This window comes from Clinocottus analis, unplaced genomic scaffold (genome assembly GCF_023055335.1).
Source record: "Clinocottus analis isolate CAN_PGR_092001 unplaced genomic scaffold, fCliAna1.0.p SCAF_14, whole genome shotgun sequence".
Classification (NCBI taxonomy): Eukaryota; Metazoa; Chordata; class Actinopteri; order Perciformes; family Cottidae; genus Clinocottus; species Clinocottus analis.
The window spans coordinates 9,063,775-9,075,766 of NW_027175865.1; the positions used below are offsets into that span (position 1 = coordinate 9,063,775).

The window sequence follows — 11,992 nt, forward strand, 5'->3', positions numbered from 1 at the left end:
GGTAACAATCAGGAAGAGACTCCACCCATCCTTTCATTTGTATGGCAATAAACCTGACCCAACAGGTGGATCTGTTTACCAGTAGTACACAGCGACATCATGTCTGATGCCTACTTAGACAGGGGTAGAGTTTTGATTGAGGGTGGATACTTTTTTTTTTTTTTTAATTTGATGTACACGAGGAACCCAGCCTAAAAACTTTATGAATACGTGGCAAAAATAAATTCAGAGTTAAGGCTCACATGGTAATATTAAAGGCGTATTAAAGGTTAAGCTACTGTGGTTATTTTTGACTTATTCATCCTATAACAATATTTATTAATACAAAATTGGGTAACGCAATATTTTACAGGTCCATACATAATTACCTAACCTTTTTTCTGAAAATAGGTATGTAATTGAGTACTTACTACAGTGAAGACAATTATGAGGCTGTGAGAAACTCCCTTCAAATAACTTGTCTATTTAATGTAAATACTCAAATGTTACATTTTTTAAAAATATTTACATAATTGATACCGATTTACAACTATTGTCAAGTCGTTTCCAGAAACAAGATTTGAATTGAGGGTGACATATCAGTTCCTTTATATGAAAAACATTGGGGAATATGATTTGCTGTAAATCAATTGTTACCCATATGCGTACCAAATAAACTGCCCACTTACCTCTCAATATGAGGATGTGTAACCCAAACAGATTATTTAGGTATTAAACAAACAGAAGAGGATCATACATTGAATTAATGTATATTAACTTCAAAACCAGAAAAGGTGAATGAATGGAAAGCTCCAGATGACCTCTTGCACCTTCACAAGGCTATAATCACCTGACACAGGGCGTAGACTGTTTTTGACCATGTTTTATTCTTCTTTAGTACAGTACTGTTAAAAGTTAGTTTCAACATGTTCAATTGTGAGATGGATTTTTTTTTCCAGCTGAGGTCAACAAACAAAGCAAAGCTATAGAAGCAGTTGCCAGGGTTACCACAACAACAATGCTGAGATTTTCAAAAAAAAAAAAAAAAAACACAACCTAGAACTTGATTTTATTATGTATACCATACTTGTTTGTAAAGCCTTCCCATTACTTATTCATTTATGTTTTACTCACTTGATTTCAAAGTTTATTTTATGCGAGACAAATCATAGTTATCTCTCGGTACTAATTGCACCTCAAAAAAAGAAAAATATAAAGAAAAAAGAAGAATCAGATTAAAACAAAAGGAAAGCTTGTTTGTTTCATTCATATTCATTCCAACAGCGTCGTCTGCTTCGGAGCCGCTTCAATGTAATATTTGATTATGTTTACAGTCCTGTATGATGCTGTGTGGAATTTTTTGGGAGCTTCTAATCAACCCACTGAATGGAGAGTGTCATTGCCGACAATGCTCTTATAGGGCAGGGAAGGACAGAAGGCACAGCAGTGGTGCCTCAGAAGGAAAAGACACTGTGCACCCGTGAGTGGGCACTTTAATCTGGAATGACAAATTACAAGTTAAGGTAAGTGTGGAGGGCGTCATTTTATTAAGCGGTAGCAATAAATAGTGAAAGTTGTTGGGCAAAAACAGCTATTCATGTAGAATCTCTAGAATTTGGTTTTAGGGAGGAATGGGGTTGAACTTCTGTATGGACAAGTTGTCTTCCTGTCGGTATACCAGAAAACGTTCATGTATCGATTTGCTCGTTAAACGCTAACAAACTGCCTGACAATGGCCATGTGTAAAACAGAGCCAACATCCAATCACATCACATGGGTTTAATCTGTATTATGTAAGTGTCTGCAACAATCAACTCCAGTTTTATGTGAAGAAAACAGTGAATGAAGAAATGGTTGGGAGTCCCTTTTCAGGAGAGGTTTTCGCTCCTTTCTCTGCACCAGAACACCGCTCAAGATGAGAGTGGTTCAGTCCGGCTCTACAGCAGCACTCTGTGACAGAGATCTGGTTGGATGACGCCAAAAAGTATGGGGACTAGGGAATGATCTGAGAACAGATGTAGAATGAGGGTCTAACAGATCCTGCCAAGTGTCTTCTGTAAAGTTTGGGACAATACACTTAAATTTCTCTTGGTTCTCTGTAGATGCTGGGTGTGTTTATGAGTTAGGTGTGTATGTACGCACGTGTCTGTGTGTCAGTATGTACTGTATGTCTTTACGAGGGCTGTGAGCCCAGCAGTCTCTCGATAGCGGCGTTGATGTCTCCTCCAGTAGCAATGAGGGCCTGAAGGTTGGCCTCGCGGTTGATGAAGCCCATGGCGGTAAGCTGATCCAACTGGGACTGGAACCGCACTTCTGGGGTCTGGGTCTACAGAGGTAACATAAATTAAATAAATTATTTGAAATTTAAAAAAAAAACATGCAGGTGGGAAATATGTAATATCCGTGCATGTATCTGTATACCGTTGCATCTCCACCTCCACCTCCTCCAGCAAACATCTGGAGCATCTGTTGCATCAGCTGTTGCTGGGCGGCGTTTGTTCCTGCACTGCTGGGTGAGGAGGCCGGGTTCTCTGTTGGCATACCCCCACCTGTGGGTATGCCCGGAATTAAGCCAGGAATTAAGCCAGGAAATCCACCAGGAAATCCACCAGGAGCTCCACCAGGAACACCACCAGGAACGCCACCAGGAACGCCACCAGGAACGCCACCAGGAACACCACCAGGAACACCACCAGGAACACCACCAGGAACACCACCCGTCATCAAACTAAGCCAAAAGAAAAAACAAAACAGTTGGAAAAAAATGTACCAAAAAAAAACAATGTGTGTATATATGTTGGTTAGAGCATACCCGGGCATGAGGCCTGGTGCTTCCGTCTGCAGTGTCTGGAGACCCTGTTGAATCTGCATGAGAGCTTGCATGGCGCGGGGATTGGTCATCACTGACAGGGCTTCTGGGTTCTGCATCTGTAACCAACCAGAGAGTGTAGTAATTAACTAACCAAACTTTCAACCAGCCAGTCCATTAAATGCAACAAAAAGGGCACACCTAAGCGCAATGCTTCCCAAACGTCTGGATGGAAATTTGAGAAATGTTTGAGAAATGACTTGCAGGTTATCGAAAGAAAAAAAAAAAAAAACTGGTCAAATCTTAACAAAAACATATGGCCAATGTGTATAATTCCAGAGAGAAAAATGTCCAGCATGTGCAAATAAATATCCGTGCCAAGTTTCATATAATCTATACCGAAGCTTGTTATTTCAGTATATGGCCCTCAAGGGGCCAATCTGTGTCGTTCTTAATTTAATTTCATGAGAACTTTCCTTATGATTTACTGGGGAAAATAACTTAACACAGGACTGAGTTATGACTAAAGTGAGTGTGGTACCTGCTGCAGAAAAATAGGCAACTGGGATCTGAACTGGTCCTGCAGCTGTGGGTTTCCAGCAAACAAGGGGTTATTCATCAAAACCTGTTACAGAGGCAGAGACAGACAGACAGACAGAGAGAGAGAGTTATGGTAATGTGTCATTCCACATCTGAGTTGGTGTTTAAATTCTGTATGGATCAGCACCTTAGCTGACAAAATGTAGAATAACAAAAATATCCGTGTTTCTTGGTACCACTTGTGCAGCAGTCAACTAGAAAGATTTTCTGGTTTGGTGCAAACTCAGCATTATTTGTTAGCACCCAATAAGTCAGAGCTGTGTGTTTTTTTCTTACAATTTGCTTCAAATGAGCTTAACAGACAATCCCCTCTGTTGAGTACACAATAAGTAGCTGGGCTTATTTGCCTCATGCACAACAGGCTAAAACCTATTTCCATTTCATTCCAAACTACTGAGTTCAACCTCATAAATCGATTTAATATGTGGTACACAATCTGAATGACAATGAGTTCTGAAGCAAGCTTTAGATTCAAATAACCAGGATTTTTACTTTAATAGGACTACATTCTGTGTTTTCTGTAAAGTGTGGACAGGTCCTGTGTTTGTGTGCACACATATTTTTGTTTCATACCTGTGATGCCAACTCTGGGTTTTGAGACAGTGACTGCATCATACTGCGCATGTATGGAGCAGACAACATGTTCTGCATCAGCTGAGGGTTTTCCGAGATCTGCTGCATTAGACTCTGCATGCCTGGGCTGTTAAACATCCCTGCAACACACAGAAAAGAAAGGAGTACATTTACCTATATGCATATACAGCCAAGTAAAATAAACTACTAAGCAAGCAGGTATATTGAGAACCACAACCTCCCCAGTCTTACCATTGCCCAGACTACCAGGATTGATGCCCAGAGGATTGGACACACTGGGGTTGGTGCTTCCAGTGGTGCTCGTGCTTCCTGTGGGGGCCCCGCCACTCTCAGATGGGTTAGAGGAATTTGGTGGCCCCCATGGATTGGGCAGGGGCTCCCGGTTCTCTGTCCGTGATGGTTGGGCACCAGAGTCAGAGTTCCCACCTAGAGCTGAAAATGGGTTGTTTCCAAACTACAGAGAAAGAGATTGGACAAATGTGAAAATACAAAACAGTCAGAATAGTTAGCCATGTAAAACTGCCAAGTAAAACCAGACAAAGGTTGTAAAAAGTATGAAAGCAAATGCCAAAGAGGATAAACACAACGCAAACCAAAATGTAATCAGTAACAATTCCTTCCAGATACCTGTTCTCTGGCAGCGCTGAACATGGGTTCCTGAATGTCTGTGTACATCCTCCGCAAGGCATTGTAACCTCCTGGGATGCTCTCCAAGTTGCTCAGAGCCCGGTCCTGGTTGCGCATCATTTCTTGCATCATGGCTGGGTTCCTGGCTAGTTCCATGGTCTTTGAGTTGAGATAAGAGGAAAGGGGATGCAAGTCAGTTTTAGTTCATTCTAAACTATTGTAGTCATTCAAGTGCCCACAAACCAATCCCCATTTAGCAACTCTCCATTTCATTTACCTGTCTCATAAGCTCAGGGTTGTTGAGCATGTGGGAGATCTCAGGGTTGCGTTCCATTAGCGTTTGCATCTGAGGGTTGGCCATGATCATTTGTCTCATCAGGTCTGGGTTGGACATCATGTTCTGCACCAACGGGTTCTCCATGATCTGAGAAAGCATCTCTGGGTTTGACATGAGCTGCCTCTGCATCTGTTGCTGCAGCTCCATGAAGTTAGCTGAGCCCATGCCCAGTCCAGACAGACCGGAAAGGTCACCGAAGCCAGCTGAGGGATACCAGATGGGTGAGTGAGGGTTATAAACATTACCTTTGTGGAGCTGGACTGATAATGGGTGTATGGAAGAAAAATAGTTACACACTGGTAGACTCACTCAGTATGTTGGGCGTTTGTGTGGGTGGTGCTGCAGGGTCAGCGGAGCCTGCTGTGGAGGAGGGGTTTGTACCTGGACTAGAGGTGGAGGTGTTGCCTGCTTGGGTAGAGGTTGAGCTGGAGGCTGAGGTGCTACCGCCATCTCCTGCCCTATAGAGATAATTTGTCGATGTATGAGAAATACTGTACTTATGTAAGGTGATAGTATTTACACATTATTGACACAGTTAGAAACAAATGTGCTTAAATAATGATTTAGCCATACTTATGTGCTGTCTTTATGACCAGGTGAACCGTCAGGCCATCCTTGATGCCGTGTTGGCTGAGGCTGTCGCCGTCCTTCAAGATCTTTCCTGCAAAAATCAGAACCAACTGGTCCTGTTTGGCTTTAAACCGCCTCGAGATCTCTTCTTTAAACTAGAAGACAGCAAAAAAAAAGAGAGATTAGTTTGAAAATGAGGCAGCAGGACAAGATAGTAAAAAGAAAAAGGAAATTAAAAGGATGATATCAAGAAAAGGAAGGTTCAATGTCATTAGAGCTGCTTAAATCTGTGTATGTTCTGCTGCAACCTTTAGACCATAAATTCCAATTTCCAAGAAAGTCCTCTGTATTTATCCTATTAGCAGTGGTCTGAACCTCCAAATCACAGTAACTCGTTAACTATTGTGTAGAGCAGAATTTGCACATAAAATAGATCGACTCGTCCTGAAGGAAGATGCCATCTTGTTACATCTTTCATTTTCACAGTGAATAAAAAGGGTATTTTATGTTTAAACTGCACTCCAATAAATGATCTGTAGTGATAGAATCTTAAAGTCAAGTTTGAACATTTATATTCATATTTATAGCTGAAAACGGATGATATAGAATAGATCCACCAACCAAAGTCCAATTTATTTCACAAGAAGACAAATGCCTCGTTAGTGTTCTTATCTTTGTATCTTATCTTATCTTTCTTTCTTAATTTTTCAGAGATTTTAAAGCGATTTAGTGTCATATTTTGTTACACAACCCAATAGTGCTGTTATTCACATACGTCCTTAGCTTTAACAATGTATGAAATCATAAAGCCACATGTAACGCCAGATAAAGATGGCAACACACACTTGGAAGAGAGGGATCCAAGTCCAATGTTTCAACCTGAAACCTGCGTGAATATATAACCACGAAACACACACAACCAGAAAAACAGGGCTCCCATGTGAACCGACATGGAGTGTATGGTTTCCCTGCAACACGTCGCCAAGCCAACACCAGCTCTGGGAATTGTGTATATTCCCTAGAAAATGGAATGACTCAGTGGCAGCAGTGAGAATGTTCTAGAGGACTAGCAAGCCTTTAGCATCTTGCAACGCTCTCGAGCTGAACTAGGAAATGAAAGCGATTCAACATATCCCCCTCCAGCCAAAACCCACGTCCATGGTCCCTGGCCACCATTGCTTGAACGCAGCCCGTCAGCTGACACTTGTTTGGCTCCAGTTTAGAGAGCTAACGTCGGCTTAGCTCGCGAGCAGAGTTAGCTAACTAAGCTAGCTAACTGTAACCGTTAGCTGGCTAACCGGTTAGCCGTTTCAAATAATTACGTGATCATATCTCTCTTCTGGGTGTCAATAACGTCAATAACAATAAGTAGTTATTTTACCAAGCAGTAATACTTCCACTACACACAGCCGCTTTGATTTCACAAACTATCAGTTCGCCGGTAAGAGTGACGACGAGTGCCAACACGGCTAGCTAGCTTCCTAGCTGAAGTTGTGGGCATGACGTGAGAGCTGAGCCGCACAAGCAGCTCCACACACGAGAAAAAGGACCAACCTCAGTGACAGACGCATCTTCTGCGATGGCGATTTCTTCTTTGTCTTTCGGGGTTTTTACTGTAACCTTAATAATAGTTCCCTCCGTTGCTTCAGGTTTATTATTGTTGTTATTACCAGGATCTGCGGCGCCTTGGTCAGCCATCTTTATTCCGCCGATGGAACAGCTCGGGTCTGGCGTCAGCTTCCGGATCATAAGAGGTCAAACCTCTTTCCAGAACGAATCTTAGGAGTTCCCATGACTGCTGCCTGGTCACCTCGAGCACAAGGCTGAAGATAGGTTTTTATTTTGTAGAAACCGGGTTATGTTACATTTGATAGCTGTCAGATGGTTCAAGATCAGGTGGTCTTGCATATATATTATTGTGATGGACATTTTCAGAGCTATTGACAGTTAATAGAATACTGTTTTTGCTTAATTACTACAAAATATAAATTATAAATTAAATACAAAATATAATTGACGGATAAATCAATAATGACAATAATACTTAATTTATTTTATGAATGGAAACTATATGAAAAAGTTGTATAAGCACAGCAATCAGTAATCAGAGCACATGTTCACTCAAAGGTTTTCTTATATTTGATTTCAAAAGTTTGTCAAGCATTCTTAGTACTTCAAGCTAAATATCTAATTCACTCATGAGGAAGTAAGAAAAACTAGAGAGCAATGATTCATATCAAGTGGTGATCTTTAATTTCCACACTCTCAGCTCTTACTGAATCAGAGGAGAAAAAATGTCCTGGTTTTACATTTTGATCAGTTGCTTTGAGACAAGTATTACTGCATCCGTGGAGTTAATGCAAACAGCGACTGTCTAGTTCATATGACATTACAGATTTAGTTTTGATCGATCGATGAATCGTAGTAACACAATGGGCTAACCACAGATGAGAATGGCTGTTTTGTTGCCAAAAGAAATGGCCCTGTTTGCTGTGTTTCTTTAGTTATGAATGCATTTCATAATGCTTGCAGGATCCCATAGTTAGGCTCCTTCCACTAGGTTGAGAAAGACCTCTGGAGGGACCAAATCTGCAACTGGCCTGGGGGAGTCAAAGGCTGATCAAAAGCTGATCAATGTGTATTAGATGTTTAATAATTGCGAGAAATAATTTTAGAAATAATGATGTAAATCCACCACTGCCTGTGGTTTCTGCCTTTTTTTTAATACATTCTCTCAGCAGACTGCGAGACTGAAACGGCCTCACGTATGCTCACACATACTGACAGAATATTCAACAATCTCTCACTTTACTTATAATCCCAGATCCTTGATGTTACAACAGTATACTCTGATTTAAATTGTGGTAACTGCCTCTACTTTTTAGAAAACTAAATGTTCGTAATATGTCATGTCGTTTGTCTTTTGAAGACAACGTTTAAAAAGTTCATTTATTGTAATTGAGTTTGTGTTGGACAGAAATAAGCCTTATAGTCTGTAAAGTTAATCTCAAGATATAATATATTTATATTATATTTAATCTTAACTAAGACAATCCGATAGTAGAGGTAGAGAGTCACTGTCATTATCGAGCGCTCCCTCTATTTGTGTCCGTCCACACTGCCACTGTGTGACAGCACTGAAAGAAAAGTGTGTGTTTCAGCATGTTGCATTGACACAGACAGTCCTGCATACCTATGCATATCTCCAATTCTAGAGCACACCATTTACCAAAAAAAAGAAAAGAAAAAAGAAAGGAAACATGGACCACCCCCCCTTTTCCAAGGCCTCACAAACCCCACACAAACACACACTCAAATGTACATGGTCACATGCACTGTGAACCCTACGGTGCTTTATTCATTTCCATCCCACACAGGGAGACTAATTGCGGCAAAGCATTTTGCTTTCATCAACAGAAAATCGAGGGAGCAACTTTTTGGTTGTAGTATTGTCTGTGACTCTCTCTCTCTTTCCCCCTAAGTGAGCAACAGCTCTCTCTCTCTCCCTCTTTCTCTTCCCCTCCACCCGTTTCTATCTTTACCTCAGAAAGGTGGGTAGTAGAGCAGGTGTAATTCCAGAAAAAAGGTAAGGGATCAAATTTTAGTGTGTTTGTTGTGTATCCTAGAGCAATACATTTTCACATATGATGACTGTGGTTGGCCAGAGGCTGGCAGAATCAGATAAAACCTCATTACAGCTGAACAGCACTGGTGTGACATGTGGATTGATTAGGAAAAGGAACAACAACAAACTGCAACATCACAGCTTTCTCTGTGGTTTTGCTTTGCATCTGTTCAACTAATAGTGATGGTTCCACTAAAGCAGAGGTAAATACTGTATGTGGATTAAAACTTGGTTGAGTATATTATTTACAAATTAGGAGGTTCAAGCTACTGTAAATGTGCTTGTTATATACTCATATATGAAGTAATATTTTTAGTTTTGATGTTTGTTTCATATGTTTGTGGTAGTCCTTATTGTAAAATGGCTTTATGATTAGCTGGAAACACATATGGCTTTCAACCATTTGGATCTCCAAAAGGACAATCAAGTTTCACGATAACAACCCTTTTTGTTAATGGATCCTTTGCAAAGTGTTGGTAGAATTTGAGTGAACATATTTAGTACTGATATCTTTTTAGGGACGTGATTGTACATTTATAGAGCCACATATTTTAATGTGTACAGTGTATACCGCTTAAGTTGCAGGTCTTAAGACGATAGTAATTGTATGTATGTGCCAAGTGTCTTAGATTTGACAGGAACAACCGTAAATGTGTGTGAATGTTTCTTTGCAGCAGATTAATGGCAAAATATAATGTTACAATATCTGCAGTACTCTGGAGTTACCTACCACAATTTTCCCCTCCTTCATTGCAGTTGCTCTTCGGCAGCCCCGTTATCTCAGCTCAAGATGTACAGCTTCATGGGAGGGGGCCTTTTCTGTGCGATTGTTGGTAATATCCTGTTGGTGGTCTCCACTGCAACTGACTACTGGATGCAGTACCGTCTGTCTGGAAACTATGCCCACCAGGGGCTGTGGAGGTACTGCATGTCCAACAAGTGCTACATGCAGACTGACAGCATAGGTAAGGACAATGAGAATGTTTTTCAAACCATGAAAACCCTGCAAACTATTTCAAAGTCTGTATATTCTGAACATTTGCAAGAGACATGCCCTCTTTTAAAGTGTGAGAAATGCTATCAGATATATACTGCTACATCTCGAAGGTTTCTTAATTGGATTTAAAGGGTATGATATGTTTGAAAAGACCTTTATAATGATAGCAAATCTGATGATTTCCAACTGCTTCTTTCTAGCTTACTGGAATGCCACAAGGGCCTTCATGATCCTTTCCGGGATGTCGTGCTTTGCAGGCATCATCGCTGGCATCATGTCCTTCTCTCACTTCTCGTCCTTTGAAAGGTTCAACCGCTCCTTTGCTGCAGGAATCATGTTTTTTGTCTCCAGTGAGTCTTGTTTCCTCTGAATTGACGCACATACACGTAACTGTAACTTAATCAGAACTGACATGTACCTCCCTGTGAAATGTTCTCCCTTTTAGCTTTCTTTGTTCTGTTGGGTATGGCCATTTATACCGGAGTGACAATCAACTTCCTGGGGAAGCGCTTCGGTGACTGGCGCTTCTCCTGGTCCTACATACTGGGCTGGGTGGCCATGCTCATGAACTTCTTTGCAGGTGAGTAAGAACAAATGCTGGGGCTCAATCTTTTTCCAAATATAAACTCCATTGTTATTGACAATTTTCAAAGAGCTCAGAAGAAGCAAAAACCACAGAAGTTACAAACAAATATTCAAAGAAATATTTTTTTCTATTGCTTATTTTGAGATTATGTCTAGTCCCATTAATACTAATATATTTTCAAAGCCAGATTGTTTAGCAATTGTAATTATCTATTGAATTATATTGTTTTATCTCTACATCACTGAAGATATTGTCTCTGTCCGTTGCAGGTATTTTCTACATATGTGCTTACAGAATGTGTGAATGCAGGAGAGGAAATGGCCCACGCTAGAGGGAGACAGACAGTTTGTTTAAAAGAAAAGAAAGAACAATGCCCCTCTGGGTTGAGGACAAACAGAGGGCAGCAATGACTGATCTACTGAGGAGATGACGTTGGATGCTGCTCCTGGAGGCCTTTGAGTGTCTACTGCACATGTTTTTTTTCAAATTCATATTCTTGCAATATGGGTTTATTATTAGCTATAGTCATCACGAGACTATTGACAATTGCAAAAAGGAACTAGACTCTTATTAGTCTAATTGTAACAGGATATTGGTATAATTAACTTTCTATTGTAATTTGGCACATTCAATAAAGCCGATCCTTAAATGTTAGTGTGTTTTTTATAGCTGTTCTAAAACACCGCCAGACGAGGGCAGCACAAAACCACTCCACTCAAAGTACGTAGATTTGATCTTGGACGTAGGCATCGCAATACAGGTTGAATCAGGATCAAATATCAGATTAGGCTGCAGACTGTTGAGAATCCTCGATCATTTATTTAAAATCATTGGAACAAATTCAGTGTCCCAGAGGGCCGAAGCAATTTCAGAAAATGCTTCACAGTTGTAGGTCTACTATATTGTTGGAAGGTAATGTTGAAATATTAGTCTACACAGCAGAGAACAATACCTCAAAAGACTACAGTGCGTGAATTTGTCCCCGGATTCCTCCTAAAGCTATTTGATTTGCTCCCTCTTCTACTTTGTTGAAACAAGGATTCCCCCAAACTATGTATGTTCTTTATTAGGTTGTTGTTTACAGGAAAAGGCTTTGCCTCTGGCAGCCAAGCATGATCTTCCACAACATGTTTATTGACATCACCTGAGTACACTCAAGTACAGACAGCACATGGAAAAGTGATGTTTTGGTCTGTATGTGTGCGCAGAACAGGCTACATACAGTACAGAGAACAACCTGAGAAGACGATCATGTCCCTGGACCGGGG

The 11,992-nt window shown here is 40.7% G+C and overlaps 2 protein-coding genes across 4 annotated transcripts; one reads left to right on the plus strand and one right to left on the minus strand.

The window, feature by feature from the left end:
• Positions 1-847: 847 nt before the first annotated feature.
• Positions 848-7,249, minus strand: LOC137785065 (ubiquilin-4-like). 2 transcript variants are annotated; one of them, XM_068576096.1, is made up of 11 exons: positions 7,071-7,249; positions 5,520-5,671; positions 5,328-5,404; positions 4,887-5,149; positions 4,610-4,768; positions 4,214-4,436; positions 3,962-4,101; positions 3,330-3,413; positions 2,792-2,907; positions 2,401-2,707; positions 848-2,305 (listed from the first exon to the last, which is right to left on the minus strand). In XM_068576096.1, exons 1-11 carry the CDS (start codon positions 7,212-7,214, stop codon positions 2,153-2,155), a joined length of 1,818 nt encoding a protein of 605 aa, XP_068432197.1. In that variant the 5' UTR covers positions 7,215-7,249; the 3' UTR covers positions 848-2,152. The 2 variants fall into 2 exon arrangements, with proteins under 2 accessions (XP_068432197.1, XP_068432196.1); XM_068576095.1 differs by having other exon boundaries at positions 5,256-5,404.
• Positions 7,250-9,324: 2,075 nt separating this feature from the next.
• On the plus strand, positions 9,325-11,055 carry LOC137785061 (lens fiber membrane intrinsic protein-like). 2 transcript variants are annotated; one of them, XM_068576089.1, is made up of 5 exons: positions 9,325-9,344; positions 9,898-10,106; positions 10,339-10,488; positions 10,584-10,718; positions 10,994-11,055. In XM_068576089.1, the coding sequence occupies exons 1-5, from the start codon at positions 9,325-9,327 to the stop codon at positions 11,053-11,055; spliced, it is 576 nt and encodes a 191-aa protein (XP_068432190.1). The 2 variants fall into 2 exon arrangements, with proteins under 2 accessions (XP_068432190.1, XP_068432189.1); XM_068576088.1 differs by lacking the exon at positions 9,325-9,344 and having other exon boundaries at positions 9,932-10,208.
• The last annotated feature ends 937 nt before the right edge of the window (positions 11,056-11,992 follow it).

What these genes read in the sequence shown, in the direction of transcription:
- LOC137785065 (XM_068576095.1), bottom strand. Translation starts at nt 7,214, where the DNA reads ATGGCTGACCAAGGCGCCGCAGATCCTGGTAATAACAACAATAATAAA. An exon ending in ACAAACGCCCAACATACTGA is followed by an intron (nt 5,150 to 5,255) that starts GTGAGTCTACCA and finishes GGTATCCCTCAG; the next exon opens with CTGGCTTCGGTGACCTTTCC. An exon ending in GTGGAGGTGGAGATGCAACG is followed by an intron (nt 2,306 to 2,400) that starts GTATACAGATAC and finishes TTACCTCTGTAG; the next exon opens with ACCCAGACCCCAGAAGTGCG.
- LOC137785061 (XM_068576088.1), top strand. Translation starts at nt 9,932, where the DNA reads ATGTACAGCTTCATGGGAGGGGGCCTTTTCTGTGCGATTGTTGGTAAT. An exon ending in GACATGCCCTCTTTTAAAGT is followed by an intron (nt 10,209 to 10,338) that starts GTGAGAAATGCT and finishes GCTTCTTTCTAG; the next exon opens with CTTACTGGAATGCCACAAGG. An exon ending in AATCATGTTTTTTGTCTCCA is followed by an intron (nt 10,489 to 10,583) that starts GTGAGTCTTGTT and finishes TCTCCCTTTTAG; the next exon opens with CTTTCTTTGTTCTGTTGGGT.